At 52.4% G+C, this 16,561-nt stretch overlaps 1 protein-coding gene across 1 annotated transcript in view; it reads right to left on the bottom strand.

The window, feature by feature from the left end:
* Positions 1-1,834: 1,834 nt before the first annotated feature.
* The window catches only part of NPR1 (natriuretic peptide receptor 1), a 21,326-nt gene continuing 6,599 nt past the window's right edge, over positions 1,835-16,561 (bottom strand). The window contains exons 9-10 of the mRNA XM_038161714.1: positions 2,033-2,100; positions 1,835-1,876 (exon numbers count right to left, since the gene is read on the bottom strand). Coding sequence (XP_038017642.1) covers positions 1,835-1,876; positions 2,033-2,100 — 110 coding nt within the window. The remainder of the gene's footprint in view (positions 1,877-2,032; positions 2,101-16,561) is intronic.

Here is a 16,561-nt window from a genome sequence, read left to right as displayed (position 1 = left end):
GGGTCCTGGGTATCAGAGGAAAGCTGGCTTTCAGGGCTTTAACCAGCGGCAAGCCCATTGTCTCTGCAGGCTTTCGTTTTGGAGAAATCTTGCAAAGATTGACCATTTCTAGCTCAGAGCAACCCCTAAAAGCGGTGCGAGAGGCCACAAATGGCGGCTATTTTCTGAAGGAAAAAGTCGCCATCCCGCCAGGGTCCTGGGTATGAGATGAAAGCTATCTTTCGGGGCCGTAAGTACTTCAAGCCCCTCATGGCTGCCGGCTTTTGTTTTGGAGAAATCCAGCAGAGTTTGCGAATTGCTGCCTCAGAGCAGCTTTTACATGGAGGGCTAGTGGCCACAAATGGCGGCGAATTTTTGCAAGTAAAATGCCCCATCCCCCCAGGGTCCTGGGTATCAGAGGAATACTAGCTTTCGGGCCTTTAACTACCTCTAGGCCCCTGGTCGCTGCCGGCTTTTGTTTTGGAGAAATCTGGCAGAGTTTGCCAGTTGCTGACTCAGAGCGGCTTTTACGTGGGGCGCGAGTGGCCACAAATCGTGGCGAATTTTTGGAAGTAAAATGCGCCATCCCCCCAGGGTCCTGGGTATCAGAGGAAAGTTGGCTTTCAGGCTTTAACCACCCGCAAGCCCCTCATCTCTGCAGGCTTTCCTTTTGGAGAAATCCAGCAAAGTTTGCCAATTGCTGGCTCAGAGCAACCTCAACAGTCATTGTGACTCTTTGCAAGTGGCGGCCATTTTCTGTGAGAAAAGGCACCATCTCTCCAGGGTCCTGGGTATCAGAGGAAAGCTGGCTTTCAGGGCTTTAACCAGCGGCAAGCCCGTTGTCTCTGCAGGCTTTTGTTTTGGAGAAATCTTGCAAAGATTGACCATTTCTAGCTCAGAGCAACACCCTAAAAGCGGTGCGAGAGGCCACAAATGGCGGCTATTTTCTGAAAGAAAAAGTCGCCATCCCGCCAGGGTCCTGCGTATCAGATGAAAGCTATCTTTCGGAGCCTTAACCAACTTCAAGCCCCTCATGGCTGCCGGCTTTTGTTTTGGAGAAATCCAGCAGAGTTTGCGAATTGCTGCCTCAGAGCGGCTTTTACATGGAGGGCTAGTGGCCACAAATGGCGGCAATTTTCTGCAATAAAAAGGTGCCATCCCTCCATGGTCCTGGGTATCAGACGAAAGCTGGCTTTCAGGGCTTTATCCACCTGCAGGCCCCACGTCGCTGACGGCTTTTGTTTTGGGAGACCAGGGAACGTTTGGCACTTGCTTCCTCTGAGCAACCTCTACAGGCATTGTGACTGTTTGCAAATGGCGGCCATTTTCTGTAGGAAAAGGCGCCATCTCCCCAGGGTCCTGGGTATCAGTAGAAAGCTGGCTTTCAGGGCTTTAACCACCTGCAAGGCCATTGTCGCTGCAGCCTTTTGTTTTGGAGAAATCCGGCAAAGATTGGAAATTGCTGGCTCAGAGCAACCTATACAGGCGTTGTGACTGTTTGTAAATGGCGGCCATTTTCTGTGGTTAAGGCGCCCTCCCCCAGGGTCCTGGATTTCAGATGAAAGCTGGCTTTTGGGCTTTTAACCACCTGCAGGCCCCTTTTCGCTGCTGGCATTCGTTTTGGAGAAATCTGGCAACGTGTGACAATTTTTGGCTCAGAGCAACCCCTAAAGGCAGAGCCAGTGGCCACAAATGGCTGCCATTTTCCACAGGATAAACGCGCCATCCACCCTGGGTCCTAGGTATCAGACCTAAGCTGGCTTTTGGGGCTCTAAAGACCTGCAGGCCCCTCGTGGCTGCTGGCTATTGTTTTGGAGAAATCCGGCAGTGTATGATAATTGCTGCCTCAGAGCGCCTATTCCAGGTGGCGTGAGTGGCCACAAACGGCGGTCATCTTCTGCAAGAAAAAGGGGCCATATCCCCAAGGGTCCTGGGTAACAGACAAAAGCTGGCTTTCGGGCCTTTAACCACCTGCAAGCCCCTCATGGCTGCCAGCTTTCGTTTTGGAGAAATTTCGCAAAGTTCGCCAATTTCTGGCTGAGAGCGCTATTACCTGGAGCGGCAGGTGGCCACAAATGGCGTCCATTTTCTGCAAGAAAAAGGCGCCATCCACCCAGTGTCCTAGGTAACAGACAAAAGGTGTCTTTCAGGGCTTTATCCACCTGCAGGCCCCACGTCGCTGATGGCTTTTGTTTTGGAGAAATCCGACAAAGTTTGCCAACTGCTGCCTCACAGCGCCCCCTACAGGCAGGGAAAACTGCCGGATATTTTGGCCATTTTTGGCGGGAAACAGGCGCCATCCCGCCAGGGTCCTGGGTATCAGATGAAAGCTGGCTTTCGGGCCTTTAACCACCTGCAAGCCTCTCCTCGCTGCCGGCTTTTGTTTTGGAGAAATCCGGCAAAGTTTGCCAATTGCTGCCTCACAGCACGCCCTACAGGCAGGGCAAGTTGCCTCCAATTTTGGCCATTTTTGAGGGGAAAAAGGCGCCATCCCGCCAGGGTCCTGGGTGCCAGATGAAACCTGGCTTTCGGGGCTTTAACCCCATGCTCGCCCCTAGTCACAGCTGGCTTTTGTTTTTGAGAAATCCGGCAAAGTTTGCCAATTGCTGCCTCACCGCGACCCCTAGAGGCGAGGCAAGTTGCCGCAAATTTTGGCCATTTCGGCGGGAAAATGGCGCCATCCCGCCATGGTCCTGGGTATCAGATGAAAGCTGGCTTTTGGGGCTTTAACCCCATGCAGGCCTCTGGTTGCTGCCGGCTTTTGTTTTGGAGAAATCCGGCAAAGTTTGCCAATTGCTGGCTCACAGCGCCCCCTACAGGCGGGGCAAGTTGCCGCCAATTTTGGCCATTTTCCACGGGAACCAGGCGCTATCCCGCCAGGGTCCTGGGTATCAGATGAAAGCTGACTTTCGGGGCTTTAACATCATGCAGGCCCCTGGTCGCTGCCGGCTTTTGTTTTGGAGAAATCCGGCAAAGTTTGCCAATTACTGCCTCACAGCACCCCCTACAGGCAGGGCAAGTTGCCGCCAATTTTGGATATTTTTGTGTAGGAAAATAGCGCCATCCCGCGAGGCTCCTGGGTACTAGATGAATGCTGGCTTTCAGGGCTTTAACAACCTGCAGGCCCCTGGTCGCTGCCGGTTTTTGTTTTCAAAAAATGCGGCAAATTTGCCAGTTGCTGCCTCACAGCGCCCCATACAGGCGGGGCAAGTTGCCGCTAATTGTAGCCATTTTCAGCAAGAAAAAGCTGCCATCCACCCAGGGTCCTGGGTATCAGATGAAAGCTGGCTTTCGGGGCTTTAACCCCATGCAGGCTCCTGGTCGCTGCCGGCTTTTGTTTTGGAGAAATCCGGCAAAGTTTTCCAGTTGCTGCCTCACAGCGCCCCTAAAGGCGGGGCAAGTTGCCGCCAATTTTGGCCATTTTCCGCGGGAAACAGGCGCTATCCCGCCAGGGTCCTGGGTATCAGATGAAAGCTGGCTTTCGGGGCTTTTACCCCATGCAGGCCCCTGGTTGCTGCTGGCTTTTGTTTTGGAGAAATCCGGCAAAGTTTTCTAATTGTTGTCTTAGAGCGCCCCCTACAGGCGGGGCAAGTTGCCACCAATTTTGTTCATTTTCCGCGGGAAAAAATCACCATCCACCCAGGGTCCTGGGTACCAGATGAAAGCTGGCTTTCGGGGCTTTAACTCCATGCAGGCTCCTGGTCGCTGCCGGCTTTTGTTTTGGAGAAATCCGGCAAAGTTTGCCAATTGCTGTCTCACAGCGCCCCATACAGGCGGGGCAAGCTGCTGTCAATTTTGACCATTTTCAGCAAGAAAAAGGCGTGATCCCCGCAGGGTCCTGGGTATCAGATGAAAGCTGGCTTTCGGGGCTTTAACCCCATGCAGGCCCCTGGTCGCTGCCGGCTTTTGTTTTTGAGACATCCGGCAAAGTTTTCTAATTGTTGTCTTAGAGCGCCCCCTAAAGGCGTGGCAAGTGTCCACCAATTTTGGATATTTTCCGCGGGAAAAAATCAGCATCCACCCAGGCTCCTGGGTATCAGATGAAAGCTGGCTTTCGGGGCTTTTACCCCATGCAGCCCCCTGGTTGCTGCCAGATTTGTTTTGGAGAAATCCGGCAAAGTTTGCTAATTGCTGTCTTACAGCACCCCCTACAGGCGGGGCAAGTTGCCACCAATTTTGTTCATTTTCCGCGGGAAAAAATCACCATCCGTCCAAGGTCCTGGGTATCCGATGAAAGCTGGCTTTCGGGGCTTTTACCCCATGCAGGCTCCTGGTCGCTGCCGGCTTTTGTTTTGGAGAAATCCGGCAAAGTTTGCCAATTGCTGCATCACAGTGCCCCCTAAAGGCGGGGCAAGTTGCCGCCAACTTTGGAAATTTTCTGCAGGAAAAAGGCGTCATCCCCGCCAGGGTCCTGAGTATCAGATGAAAGCTGGCTTTCGGGGCTTTAACCCCATGCAGGCCTCTGGTTTCTGCCGGCTTTTGTTTTGGAGAAATCTGACAAAGACTTCCAGTTGTTGGCTCACAGCGCCCCCTACAGGCGGGGCAAGTTGCCGCCAAGTTTGGATATTTTTGTGTTGGAAAATGGCGCCATCCCTCCAGGGTCCTGGGTGTCCGATGAAAGCTGGCTTTCGGGGCTTTAACCCCATGCAGGCCCCTGGTCGCTGCCGGCTTTTGTTTTGGAGAAATCCGGCAAAGTTTGCTAATTGCTGTCTTATAGCGCCCCCTACAGGCGGGGCAAGTTGCCACAAATTTTGTCCATTTTCCGCGGGAAAAAAGCGCCATCCACCCAGGGTCTTGGGTACCAGATGAAAGCTGGCTTTCGGGGCTTTAGGCCCATGCAGGCTCCTGGTCGCTGCTGGCTTTTATTCTTGAGAAAACCAGTAAAAATTTCCAATTGATGTTTAACAGCGCCCGTAAAGATGAGGCAAGTTGCCGCCAACTTTGGAAATTTTCCGCAGGAAAAAGGCGTCATCCCCGCAGGGTCCTGGTTATCAGATGAAAGCTGGCTTTCGGGGCTTTAACCCCATGCAGGCCTCTGGTTGCTGCCGGCTTTTGTTTTGGAGAAATCCGACAAAGTTTGCCAATTGCTGGCTCACAGCGCCCCCTACAGGCGGGGCAAGTTGCCACCAATTTTGGCCATTTTCCGCGGGAACCAGGCGCTATCCCGCGAGGCTCCTGGGTACTAGATGAATGCTGGCTTTCGGGGCTTTAACCCCATGCAGGCCCCTGGTTGCTGCCGGCTTTTTTTTGGAGAAATCCGGCAAAGTTTTCCAATTGCTGCCTCACAGCGCCCCTAAAGGCGGGGCAAGCTGCTGCCAATTTTGACCATTTTCAGCAAGAAAAAGGCGTGATCCCCGCAGGGTCCTGGGTATCAGATGAAAGCTGGCTTTCGGGGCTTTAAGCCCATGCAGGCTCCTGGTCGCTGCTGGCTTTTATTCTTGAGAAAACCGGAAAAAATTTCCAATTGGTGTTTAACAGCGCCCCTAAAGATGAGGCAAGTTGCCGCCAATTTTGGCCATTTTCCGCGGGAACCAGGCGCTATCCCGCCAGGGTCCTGGGTATCAGATGAAAGCTGACTTTCTGGGCTTTACCCCCATGCAGGCCCCTGTTCGCTGCTGGCTTTTTTTTTGGAGAAATCCGACAAAGTTTTCAAATTGCTGCGTCACTGCACCCCCTACAGGCAGGGCAAGTTGTCGCCAAGTTTGGATATTTTTGTGTAGGAAAATGGCGCCATCCCGCCAGGCTCCTGGGTACTAGATGAATGCTGGCTTTCAGGGCTTTAACAACCTGCAGGCCCCTGGTCGCTGCCGGCTTTTGTTTTGGAGAAATCCGGCAAAGTTTACCAATTGCTGACTCACAGCGCCCCATACAGGCGGGGCAAGTTGCCGCCATGTTTTGGCCATTTTCAGCAAGAAAGAAATCACCATCCACCCAGGGTCGTGGGTATCAGATGAAAGCTGACTTTCGGGGCTTTAACCCCATGCAGGCCCCTGGTCGCTGCTGGCTTTTGTTTTGGAGAAATCCGGCAAAGTTTTCCAATTGCTGCCTCACAGCGCCCCCTACAGGCGGGGCAAGTTGCCACAAATTTTGTCCATTTTCCGCGGGAAAAAAGCACCATCCACCCAGGGTCTTGGGTACGAGATGAAAGCTGGCTTTCGGGGCTTTAACCCCATGCAGGCTCCTGGTCGCTGCTGGCTTTTATTCTTGAGAAAACCGGTAAAAATTTCCAATTGGTGTTTAACAGCGCCCCTAAAGATGAGGCAAGTTGCCTCCAACTTTGGAAATTTTCCGCAGGAAAAAGGCCTGATCCCCGCAGGGTCCAGGGTATCAGATGAAAGCTGGCTTTCGGGGCTTTAACCCCATGCAGGCTCCTGGTCGCCGCCGGCTTTTGTTTTGGAGAAATCTGACAAAGTTTTCCAGTTGCTGGCTCACAGCGCCCCCTACAGGCGGGGCAAGTTGCCGCCATTTTTGGCCATTTTCCGCAGGAACCAGGCTCTATCCCGCCAGGGTCCTGGGTATCAGATGAAAGCTGACTTTTGGGGCTTTAACATCATGCAGGCCCCTGGTTGCTGCCGTATTTTGTTTTGGAGAAATCCGGCAAAGTTTGCTAATTGCTGTCTCACAGCGCACCCTACAGGCGGGGCAAGTTGCCACCAATTTTGTTCATTTTCCGCGGGAAAAATCACCATCTACCCAGGGTCCTGGGTACCAGATGAAAGCTAGCTTTCGGGGCTTTAACACCATGCAGCCTCCTGGTCACTGCTGGCTTTTATTCTTGAGAAAACCGGTAAAAATTTCCAATTGCTGCCTCACAGCGCCCCTACAGGCAGGGCAAGTTGCGCCAATTTTGGATATTTTTGCGTAGGAAAATGGCGCCGTCCCGCGAGGCTCCTGGGTACGAGATGAAAGCTGGCTTTCGGGGCTTTTACCCCATGCAGCCCCCTGGTTGCTGCCAGATTTTGTTTTGGAGAAATCCGGCAAAGTTTGCTAATTGCTGTCTTACAGCACCCCCTACAGGCGGGGCAAGTTAACACCAATTTTGTTCATTTTCCGCGGAAAAAAATCACCATCCGTCCAGGGTCCTGGGTATCCGATGAAAGCTGGCTTTCGGGGCTTTTACCCCATGCAGGCCCCTGGTCGCTGCCGGCTTTTGTTTTGGAGAAATCCGGCAAAGTTTGCCAATTGCTGCATCACAGTGCCCCGTAAAGGCGGGGCAAGTTGCCGCCAACTTTGGAAATTTTCTGCAGGGAAAAAGGCGTCATCCCCGCCAGGGTCCTGGGTATCAGATGAAAGCTGGCTTTCGGGGCTTTAACCCCATGCAGGCCTCTGGTTTCTGCCGGCTTTTGTTTTGGAGAAATCTGACAAAGTTTTCAAATTGCTGGCTCACAGCGCCCCCTACAGGTGGGGCATGTTGCCGCCAAGTTTGGATATTTTTGTGTTGGAAAATGGCGCCATCCCTCCAGGGTCCTGGGTATCAGATGAAAGCTGGCTTTCGGGGCTTTTACCCCCATGCAGGCCCCTGGTTGCTGCCGGCTTTTGTTTTGGAGAAATCCGGGAAAATTTTCCAGTTGCTGCCTCACAGCGCACCCTACAGGCGGGGCAATTTTATTCATTTTCCGCGGGAACCAATTCATTGCAACCAATTTTATTCATTTTCCGCGGGAAAAAATCACCATCCACCCAGGGTCTTGGGTACGAGATGAAAGCTGGCTTTCGGGGCTTTAAGCCCATGCAGGCTCCTGGTCGCTGCTGGCTTTTATTCTTGAGAAAACTGGTAAAAATTTCCAATTGGTGTTTAACAGCGCCCCTAAAGATGAGGCAAGTTGCCGCCAACTTTGGAAATTTTCCGCAGGAAAAAGGCGTGATCCCCGCAGGGTCCAGGGTATCAGATGAAAGCTGGCTTTCGGGGCTTTAACCCCATGCAGGCTCCTGGTCGCCGCCGGCTTTTGTTTTGGAGAAATCCGACAAAGTTTTCCAGTTGCTGGCTCACAGCGCCCCCTACAGGCGGGGCAAGTTGCCGCCAATTTTGGCCATTTTCCGCAGGAACCAGGCTCTATCCCGCCAGGGTCCTGGGTATCAGATGAAAGCTGACTTTTGGGGCTTTAACATCATGCAGGCCCCTGGTCGCTGCCGGCTTTTGTTTTGGAGAAATCCGGCAAAGTTTTCCAATTGCTGCCTCACAGCACCCCCTACAGGCAGGGCAAGTTGCCGCCAATTTTGGATATTTTTGTGTAGGAAAATGGCGCCATCCCGCGAGGCTCCTGGGTACTAGATGAATGCTGGCTTTCAGGGCTTTAACAACCTGCAGGCCCCTGGTCGCTGCCGGCTTTTGTTTTGGAGAAATCCGGCAAAGTTTACCAATTGCTGACTCACAGCGCCCCATACAGGCGGGGCAAGTTGCCGCCAAGTTTTGGCCATTTTCAGCAAGAAAGAAATCACCATCCACCCAGGGTCGTGGGTATCAGATGAAAGCTGGCTTTCGGGGCTTTTACCCCAGGCAGGCCCCTGGTTGCTGCCGTATTTTGTTTTGGAGAAATCCGGCAAAGTTTGCTAATTGCTGTCTCACAGCGCACCCTACAGGCGGGGCAAGTTGCCACCAATTTTGTTCATTTTCCGCGGGAAAAATCACCATCTACCCAGGGTCCTGGGTACCAGATGAAAGCTAGCTTTCGGGGCTTTAACACCATGCAGCCTCCTGGTCGCTGCTGGCTTTTATTCTTGAGAAAACCGGTAAAAATTTCCAATTGCTGCCTCACAGCGCCCCTACAGGCAGGGCAAGTTGCGCCAATTTTGGATATTTTTGCGTAGGAAAATGGCGCCATCCCGCGAGGCTCCTGGGTACGAGATGAAAGCTGGCTTTCGGGGCTTTTACCCCATGCAGCCCCCTGGTTGCTGCCAGATTTGTTTTGGAGAAATCCGGCAAAGTTTGCTAATTGCTGTCTTACAGCACCCCCTACAGGCGGGGCAAGTTAACACCAATTTTCTTCATTTTCCGCGGAAAAAAATCACCATCCGTCCAGGGTCCTGGGTATCCGATGAAAGCTGGCTTTCGGGGCTTTTACCCCATGCAGGCCCCTGGTCACTGCCGGCTTTTGTTTTGGAGAAATCCGGCAAAGTTTGCCAATTGCTGCATCACAGTGCCCCGTAAAGGCGGGGCAAGTTGCCGCCAACTTTGGAAATTTTCTGCAGGGAAAAAGGCGTCATCCCCGCCAGGGTCCTGGGTATCAGATGAAAGCTGGCTTTCGGGGCTTTAACCCCATGCAGGCCTCTGGTTTCTGCCGGCTTTTGTTTTGGAGAAATCTGACAAAGTTTTCAAATTGCTGGCTCACAGCGCCCCCTACAGGTGGGGCATGTTGCCGCCAAGTTTGGATATTTTTGTGTTGGAAAATGGCGCCATCCCTCCAGGGTCTTGGGTATCAGATGAAAGCTGGCTTTCGGGGCTTTTACCCCCATGCAGGCCCCTGGTTGCTGCCGGCTTTTGTTTTTGAGAAATCCGGGAAAATTTTCCAGTTGCTGCCTCACAGCGCACCCTACAGGCGGGGCAATTTTATTCATTTTCCGCGGGAACCAATTCATTGCAACCAATTTTATTCATTTTCCGCGGGAAAAAATCACCATCCACCCAGGGTCTTGGGTACCAGATGAAAGCTGGCTTTCGGGGCTTCAGGCCCATGCAGGCTCCTGGTCGCTGCTGGCTTTTATTCTTGAGAAAACCGGTAAAAATTTCCAATTGGTGTTTAACAGCGCCCCTAAAGATGAGGCAAGTTGCCGCCAACTTTGGAAATTTTCCACAGGAAAAAGGCGTCATCCCTGCAGGGTCCTGGTTATCAGATGAAAGCTGGCTTTTGGGGCTTTTACCCCATGCAGGCCCCTGGTTGCTGCCGGCTGTTGTTTTGGAGAAATCCGACAAAGTTTGCCAATTGCTGGCTCACAGCGCCCCCTACAGGCGGGGCAAGTTGCCGCCAATTTTGGCCATTTTCCGCGGGAAGCAGGCGCTATCCCGCCAGGGTCCTGGGTATCAGATGAAAGCTGACTTTCGGGGCTTTAATCCCATGCAGGCCCCTGGTCGCTGCTGGCTTTTGTTTTGGAGAAATCCGGCAAAGTTTTCCAATTGCTGCCTCACAGCGCCCCCTACAGGCGGGGCAAGTTGCCACAAATTTTGTCCATTTTCCGCGGGAAAAAAGCACCATCCACCCAGGGTCTTGGGTACGAGATGAAAGCTGGCTTTCGGGGCTTTAAGCCCATGCAGGCTCCTGGTCGCTGCTGGCTTTTATTCTTGAGAAAACCGGTAAAAATTTCCAATTGGTGTTTAACAGCGCCCCTAAAGATGAGGCAAGTTGCCGCCAACTTTGGAAATTTTCCGCAGGAAAAAGGCGTGATCCCCGCAGGGTCCAGGGTATCAGATGAAAGCTGGCTTTCGGGGCTTTAACCCCATGCAGGCTCCTGGTCGCCGCCGGCTTTTGTTTTGGAGAAATCCGACAAAGTTTTCCAGTTGCTGGCTCACAGCGCCCCCTACAGGCGGGGCAAGTTGCCGCCAATTTTGGCCATTTTCCGCAGGAACCAGGCTCTATCCCGCCAGGGTCCTGGGTATCAGATGAAAGCTGACTTTTGGGGCTTTAACATCATGCAGGCCCCTGGTCGCTGCCAGCTTTTGTTTTGGAGAAATCCGGCAAAGTTTTCCAATTGCTGCCTCACAGCACCCCCTACAGGCAGGGCAAGTTGCCGCCAATTTTGGATATTTTTGTGTAGGAAAATGGCGCCATCCCGCGAGGCTCCTGGGTACTAGATGAATGCTGGCTTTCAGGGCTTTAACAACCTGCAGGCCCCTGGTCGCTGCCGGCTTTTGTTTTGGAGAAATCCGGCAAAGTTTACCAATTGCTGACTCACAGCGCCCCATACAGGCGGGGCAAGTTGCCGCCAAGTTTTGGCCATTTTCAGCAAGAAAGAAATCACCATCCACCCAGGGTCGTGGGTATCAGATGAAAGCTGGCTTTCGGGGCTTTTACCCCAGGCAGGCCCCTGGTTGCTGCCGTATTTTGTTTTGGAGAAATCCGGCAAAGTTTGCTAATTGCTGTCTCACAGCGCACCCTACAGGCGGGGCAAGTTGCCACCAATTTTGTTCATTTTCCGCGGGAAAAATCACCATCTACCCAGGGTCCTGGGTACCAGACGAAAGCTAGCTTTCGGGGCTTTAACACCATGCAGGCTCCTGGTCGCTGCTGGCTTTTATTCTTGAGAAAACCGGTAAAAATTTCCAATTGCTGCCTCACAGCGCCCCTACAGGCAGGGCAAGTTGCGCCAATTTTGGATATTTTTGCGTAGGAAAATGGCGCCATCCCGCGAGGCTCCTTGGTACGAGATGAAAGCTGGCTTTCGGGGCTTTTACCCCATGCAGCCCCCTGGTTGCTGCCAGATTTGTTTTGGAGAAATCCGGCAAAGTTTGCTAATTGCTGTCTTACAGCACCCCCTACAGGCGGGGCAAGTTAACACCAATTTTGTTCATTTTCCGCGGACAAAAATCACCATCCGTCCAGGGTCCTGGGTACGAGATGAAAGCTGGCTTTCGGGGCTTTAACCCCATGCAGGCTCCTGGTCGCTGCTGGCTTTTATTCTTGAGAAAACCGGTAAAAATTTCCAATTGGTGTTTAACAGCGCCCCTAAAGATGAGGCAAGTTGCCGCCAACTTTGGAAATTTTCCGCAGGAAAAAGGCCTGATCCCCGCAGGGTCCAGGGTATCAGATGAAAGCTGGCTTTCGGGGCTTTAACCCCATGCAGGCTCCTGGTCGCCGCCGGCTTTTGTTTTGGAGAAATCCGACAAAGTTTTCCAGTTGCTGGCTCACAGCGCCCCCTACAGGCGGGGCAAGTTGCCGCCATTTTTTGCCATTTTCCGCAGGAACCAGGCTCTATCCCGCCAGGGTCCTGGGTATCAGATGAAAGCTGACTTTTGGGGCTTTAACATCATGCAGGCCCCTGGTCGCGGCCGGCTTTTGTTTTGGAGAAATCCGGCAAAGTTTTCCAATTGCTGCCTCACAGCACCCCCTACAGGCAGGGCAAGTTGCCGCCAATTTTGGATATTTTTGTGTAGGAAAATGGCGCCATCCCGCGAGGCTCCTGGGTACTAGATGAATGCTGGCTTTCAGGGCTTTAACAACCTGCAGGCCCCTGGTCGCTGCCGGTTTTTGTTTTGGAGAAATGCGGCAAATTTGCCAATTGCTGCCTCACAGCGCCCCATACAGGCGGGGCAAGTTGCCGCCAATTTTGGCCATTTTCAGCAAGAAAAAGCTGCCATCCACCAAGGGTCCTGGGTATCAGATGAAAGCTGGCTTTCGGGGCTTTAACCCCATGAAGGCTCCTGGTCGCTGCCGGCTTTTGTTTTGGAGAAATCCGGCAAAGTTTTCTAATTGTTGTCTTAGTGCGCCCCCTACAGGCGGGGCAAGTTGCCACAATTTTTGTTCATTTTCCGCGGGAAAAAATCACCATCCACCCAGGGCCCTGCGTACGAGATGAAAGCTGCCTTTCGGGGCTTTAGCTCCATGCAGGCTCCTGGTCGCTGCCGGCTTCTGTTTTGGAGAAATCCGGCAAAGTTTGCCAATTGCTGTCTCACAGCGCCCCATACAGGCGGGGCAAGCGGCTGCCTATTTTGACCATTTTCAGCAAGAAAAAGGCGTGATCCCCGCATGGTCCTACGTATCAGATGAAAGCTGGCTTTCGGGGCTTTTACCCCATGCATGCCCCTGGTCGCTGCCGGCTTTTGTTTTTGAGAAATCCGGGAAAGTTTTCCAGTTGCTGCCTCACAGCGCCCCCTACAGGCGGGGCAAGTGTCCACCAATTTTGTTCATTTTCCGCGGGAAAAAATCACCATGAACCCAGTGTCCTGGGTATCAGATGAAAGCTGGCTTTCGGGGCTTTAACCCCATGCAGGCCCCTGGTCGCTGCCGGCTTTTGTTTTGGAGAAATCTGGCAAAGTTTGCTAATTGTTGTCTTACAGCGCCCCCTACAGGCGGGGGAAGTTGCCACAAATTTTGTCCATTTTCCGCGGGAAAAAAGCACCATCCACCCAGGGTCTTGGGTACCAGATGAAAGCTGGCTTTCGGGGCTTTAGGCCCATGCAGGCTCCTGGTCGCTGCTGGCTTTTATTCTTGAGAAAACCGGTAAAAATTTCCAATTGGTGTTTAACAGCGCCCCTAAAGATGAGGCAAGTTACCGCCAACTTTGGAAATTTTCCGCAGGAAAAAGCCGTCATCCCCGCAGGGTCCTGGGTATCAGATGAAAGCTGGCTTTCGGGGCTTTTACCCCATGCATGCCCCTGGTTGCTGCTGGCTTTTGTTTTTGAGAAATCCGAGAAAATTTTCCAGTTGCTGCCTCACAGCGCCCCCTACAGGCGGGGCAAGTTGCAACCAATTTTGTTCATTTTCCGCGGGAAAAAATCACCATCCACCCAGGGTCTTGGGTACCAGATGAAAGCTGGCTTTCGGGGCTTTAGGCCCATGCAGGCTCCTGGTCGCTGCTGGCTTTTATTCTTGAGAAAACCGGTAAAAATTTCCAATTGGTGTTTAACAGCGCCCCTAAAGATGAGGCAAGTTGCCGCCAACTTTGGAAATTTTCCACAGGAAAAAGGCGTCATCCCCGCAGGGTCCTGGTTATCAGATGAAAGCTGGCTTTCGGGGCTTTTACCCCATGCAGGCCTCTGGTTGCTGCCGGCTTTTGTTTTGGAGAAATCCGACAAAGTTTTCCAATTGCTGGCTCACAGCGCCCCCTACAGGCGGGGCAAGTTGCCGCCAATTTTGGCCATTTTCCGCGGGAACCAGGCGCTATCCCGCCAGGGTCCTGGGTATCAGATGAAAGCTGACTTTTGGGGCTTTAACATCATGCAGGCCCCTGGTCGCTGCCGGCTTTTGTTTTGGAGAAATCCGGCAAAGTTTTCCAATTGCTGCGTCACTGCACCCCCTACAGGTAGGGCAAGTTGCCGCCAATTTTGGATATTTTTGTGTAGGAAAATGGCGCCATCCCGGGAGGCTCCTGGGTACTAGATGAATGCTGGCTTTCAGGGCTTTAACAACCTGCAGGCCCCTGGTCGCTGCCGGTTTTTGTTTTGGAGAAATGCGGCAAATTTGCCAATTGCTGCCTCACAGCGCCCCATACAGGCGGGGCAAGTTGCCGCCAATTTTGGCCATTTTCAGCAAGAAAAAGCTGCCATCCACCCAGGGTCCTGGGTATCAGATGAAAGCTGGCTTTCGGGGCTTTAACCCCATGAAGGCTCCTGGTCGCTGCCGGCTTTTGTTTTGGAGAAATCCGGCAAAGTTTTCCAGTTGCTGCCTCACAGCGCCCCCTACAGGCGGGGCAAGTTGCAACCAATTTTGTTCATTTTCCGCGGGAAAAATCACCATCCACCCAGGGTCCTGGGTACCAGATGAAAGCTGTCTTTCGGGGCTTTAACTCCATGCAGGCCCCTGGTCGCTGCCGTCTTTTGTTTTGGAGAAATCGACAAAGTTTGCTAATTGCAGTCTTATAGCGCCCCCTACAGGCGGGGCAAGTTGCCACAAATTTTGTCCATTTTCCACGGGAAAAAAGCACCATCCACCCAGTGTCGGAACTCAGAATGTCCCACAGACATTCTCGGATGTTCCAGACCCAGGTCAAAAGCATCTGAGACCCTGGCATGCAGCCAGAAACCCCTGTGGCTTTGAATCTGACCCATGGAACAGTTTACCAACTTTGCAGGAAGAACAAGAAGTCACAAAAGTTTAGATATTGTAGTAGAAGTAGTCACGAAGTAAAGGGTAGGATTTCTGAGTGCTGTACAGGGGGGTTTTAAGCCTTGTACGCAGGGGTCCAAGTTTTGTACATGGGGGTCAGGAGTTCTAAGATGGAGGGACTTGGGTGTGCCCTGTCCTCTTTCTTTCTCCTTCCTAACATCCATGTCTTTGGTGGTGTTGGCACTCACAGATTGGTTTAGAGTAGAAAGTCACTATTCAATATAGATAGTAGGTATTGGAGAAAAAGCATAAACATGTAGTACGTAATATATGATATAAAAGATAGCACCAGCCCCCTGAGAGGCAGAGTGCCTTTGTCTGACCTGCTGAACGGGCCACAGCAGTTCAGGAGAAGAATCTTGTAGATAACCAACAATAAACAACCTTGAGAACAGACAACAGAAGACTACTGAGTCTTTCTTCGAAGGCACGGGTTGGAGGAGGGACTTTTCCATCTTTTGGGGTCATCCCAATCTGGGGGTGAAACCCCACAACCCAGGGTCTTGGGTACCAGATGAAAGCTGGCTTTCGGGGCTTTAAGCCCATGCAGGCCCCTGGTCGCTGCCGGCTTTTTTTTGGAGAAATCCGGCAAAGTTTTCCAATTGCTGCCTCACAGCGCCCCTAAAGGCGGGGCAAGCTGCTGCCAATTTTGACCATTTTCAGCAAGAAAAAGGCGTGATCCCCGCAGGGTCCTGGGTATCAGATGAAAGCTGGCTTTTGGGGCTTTAAGCCCATGCAGGCTCCTGGTCGCTGCTGGCTTTTATTCTTGAGAAAACCGGAAAAAATTTCCAATTGGTGTTTAACAGCGCCCCTAAAGATGAGGCAAGTTGCCGCCAATTTTGGCCATTTTCCGCGGGAACCAGGCGCTATCCCGCCAGGGTCCTGGGTATCAGATGAAAGCTGACTTTCTGGGCTTTACCCCCATGCAGGCCCCTGGTCGCTGCTGGCTTTTTTTTTGGAGAAATCCGACAAAGTTTTCAAATTGCTGCGTCACTGCACCCCCTACAGGCAGGGCAAGTTGCCGCCAAGTTTGGATATTTTTGTGTAGGAAAATGGCGCCATCCCGCCAGGCTCCTGGGTACTAGATGAATGCTGGCTTTCAGGGCTTTAACAACCTGCAGGCCCCTGGTCGCTGCCGGCTTTTGTTTTGGAGAAATCCGGCAAAGTTTACCAATTGCTGACTCACAGCGCCCCATACAGGCGGGGCAAGTTGCCGCCAAGTTGTGGCCATTTTCAGCAAGAAAGAAATCACCATCCACCCAGGGTCGTGGGTATCAGATGAAAGCTGGCTTTCGGGGCTTTTACCCCAGGCAGGCCCCTGGTTGCTGCCGTCTTTTGTTTTGGAGAAATCCGGCAAAGTTTGCTAATTGCTGTCTCACAGCGCACCCTACAGGCGGGGCAAGTTGCCACCAATTTTGTTCATTTTCCGCGGGAAAAATCACCATCTACCCAGGGTCCTGAGTACCAGATGAAAGCTAGCTTTCAAGGCTTTAACACCATGCAGCCTCCTGGTCGCTGCTGGCTTTTATTCTTGAGAAAATGGGTAAAAATTTCCAATTGCTGCCTCACAGTGCCCCTACAGGCAGGGCAAGTTGCGCCAATTTTGGATATTTTTGCGTAGGAAAATGGCGCCATCCCGCGAGGCTCCTGGGTACGAGATGAAAGCTGGCTTTCGGGGCTTTTACCCCATGCAGCCCCCTGGTTGCTGCCAGATTTGTTTTGGAGAAATGCGGCAAAGTTTGCTAATTGCTGTCTTACAGCACCCCCTACAGGCGGGGCAAGTTAACACCAATTTTCTTCATTTTCCGCGGAAAAAAATCACCATC

This window comes from Motacilla alba, chromosome 25, assembly GCF_015832195.1.
Source record: "Motacilla alba alba isolate MOTALB_02 chromosome 25, Motacilla_alba_V1.0_pri, whole genome shotgun sequence".
Classification (NCBI taxonomy): Eukaryota; Metazoa; Chordata; class Aves; order Passeriformes; family Motacillidae; genus Motacilla; species Motacilla alba.
Note: the sequence above shows the minus strand (reverse complement) of the source record. Positions and strands in the feature narration are given on the sequence as shown.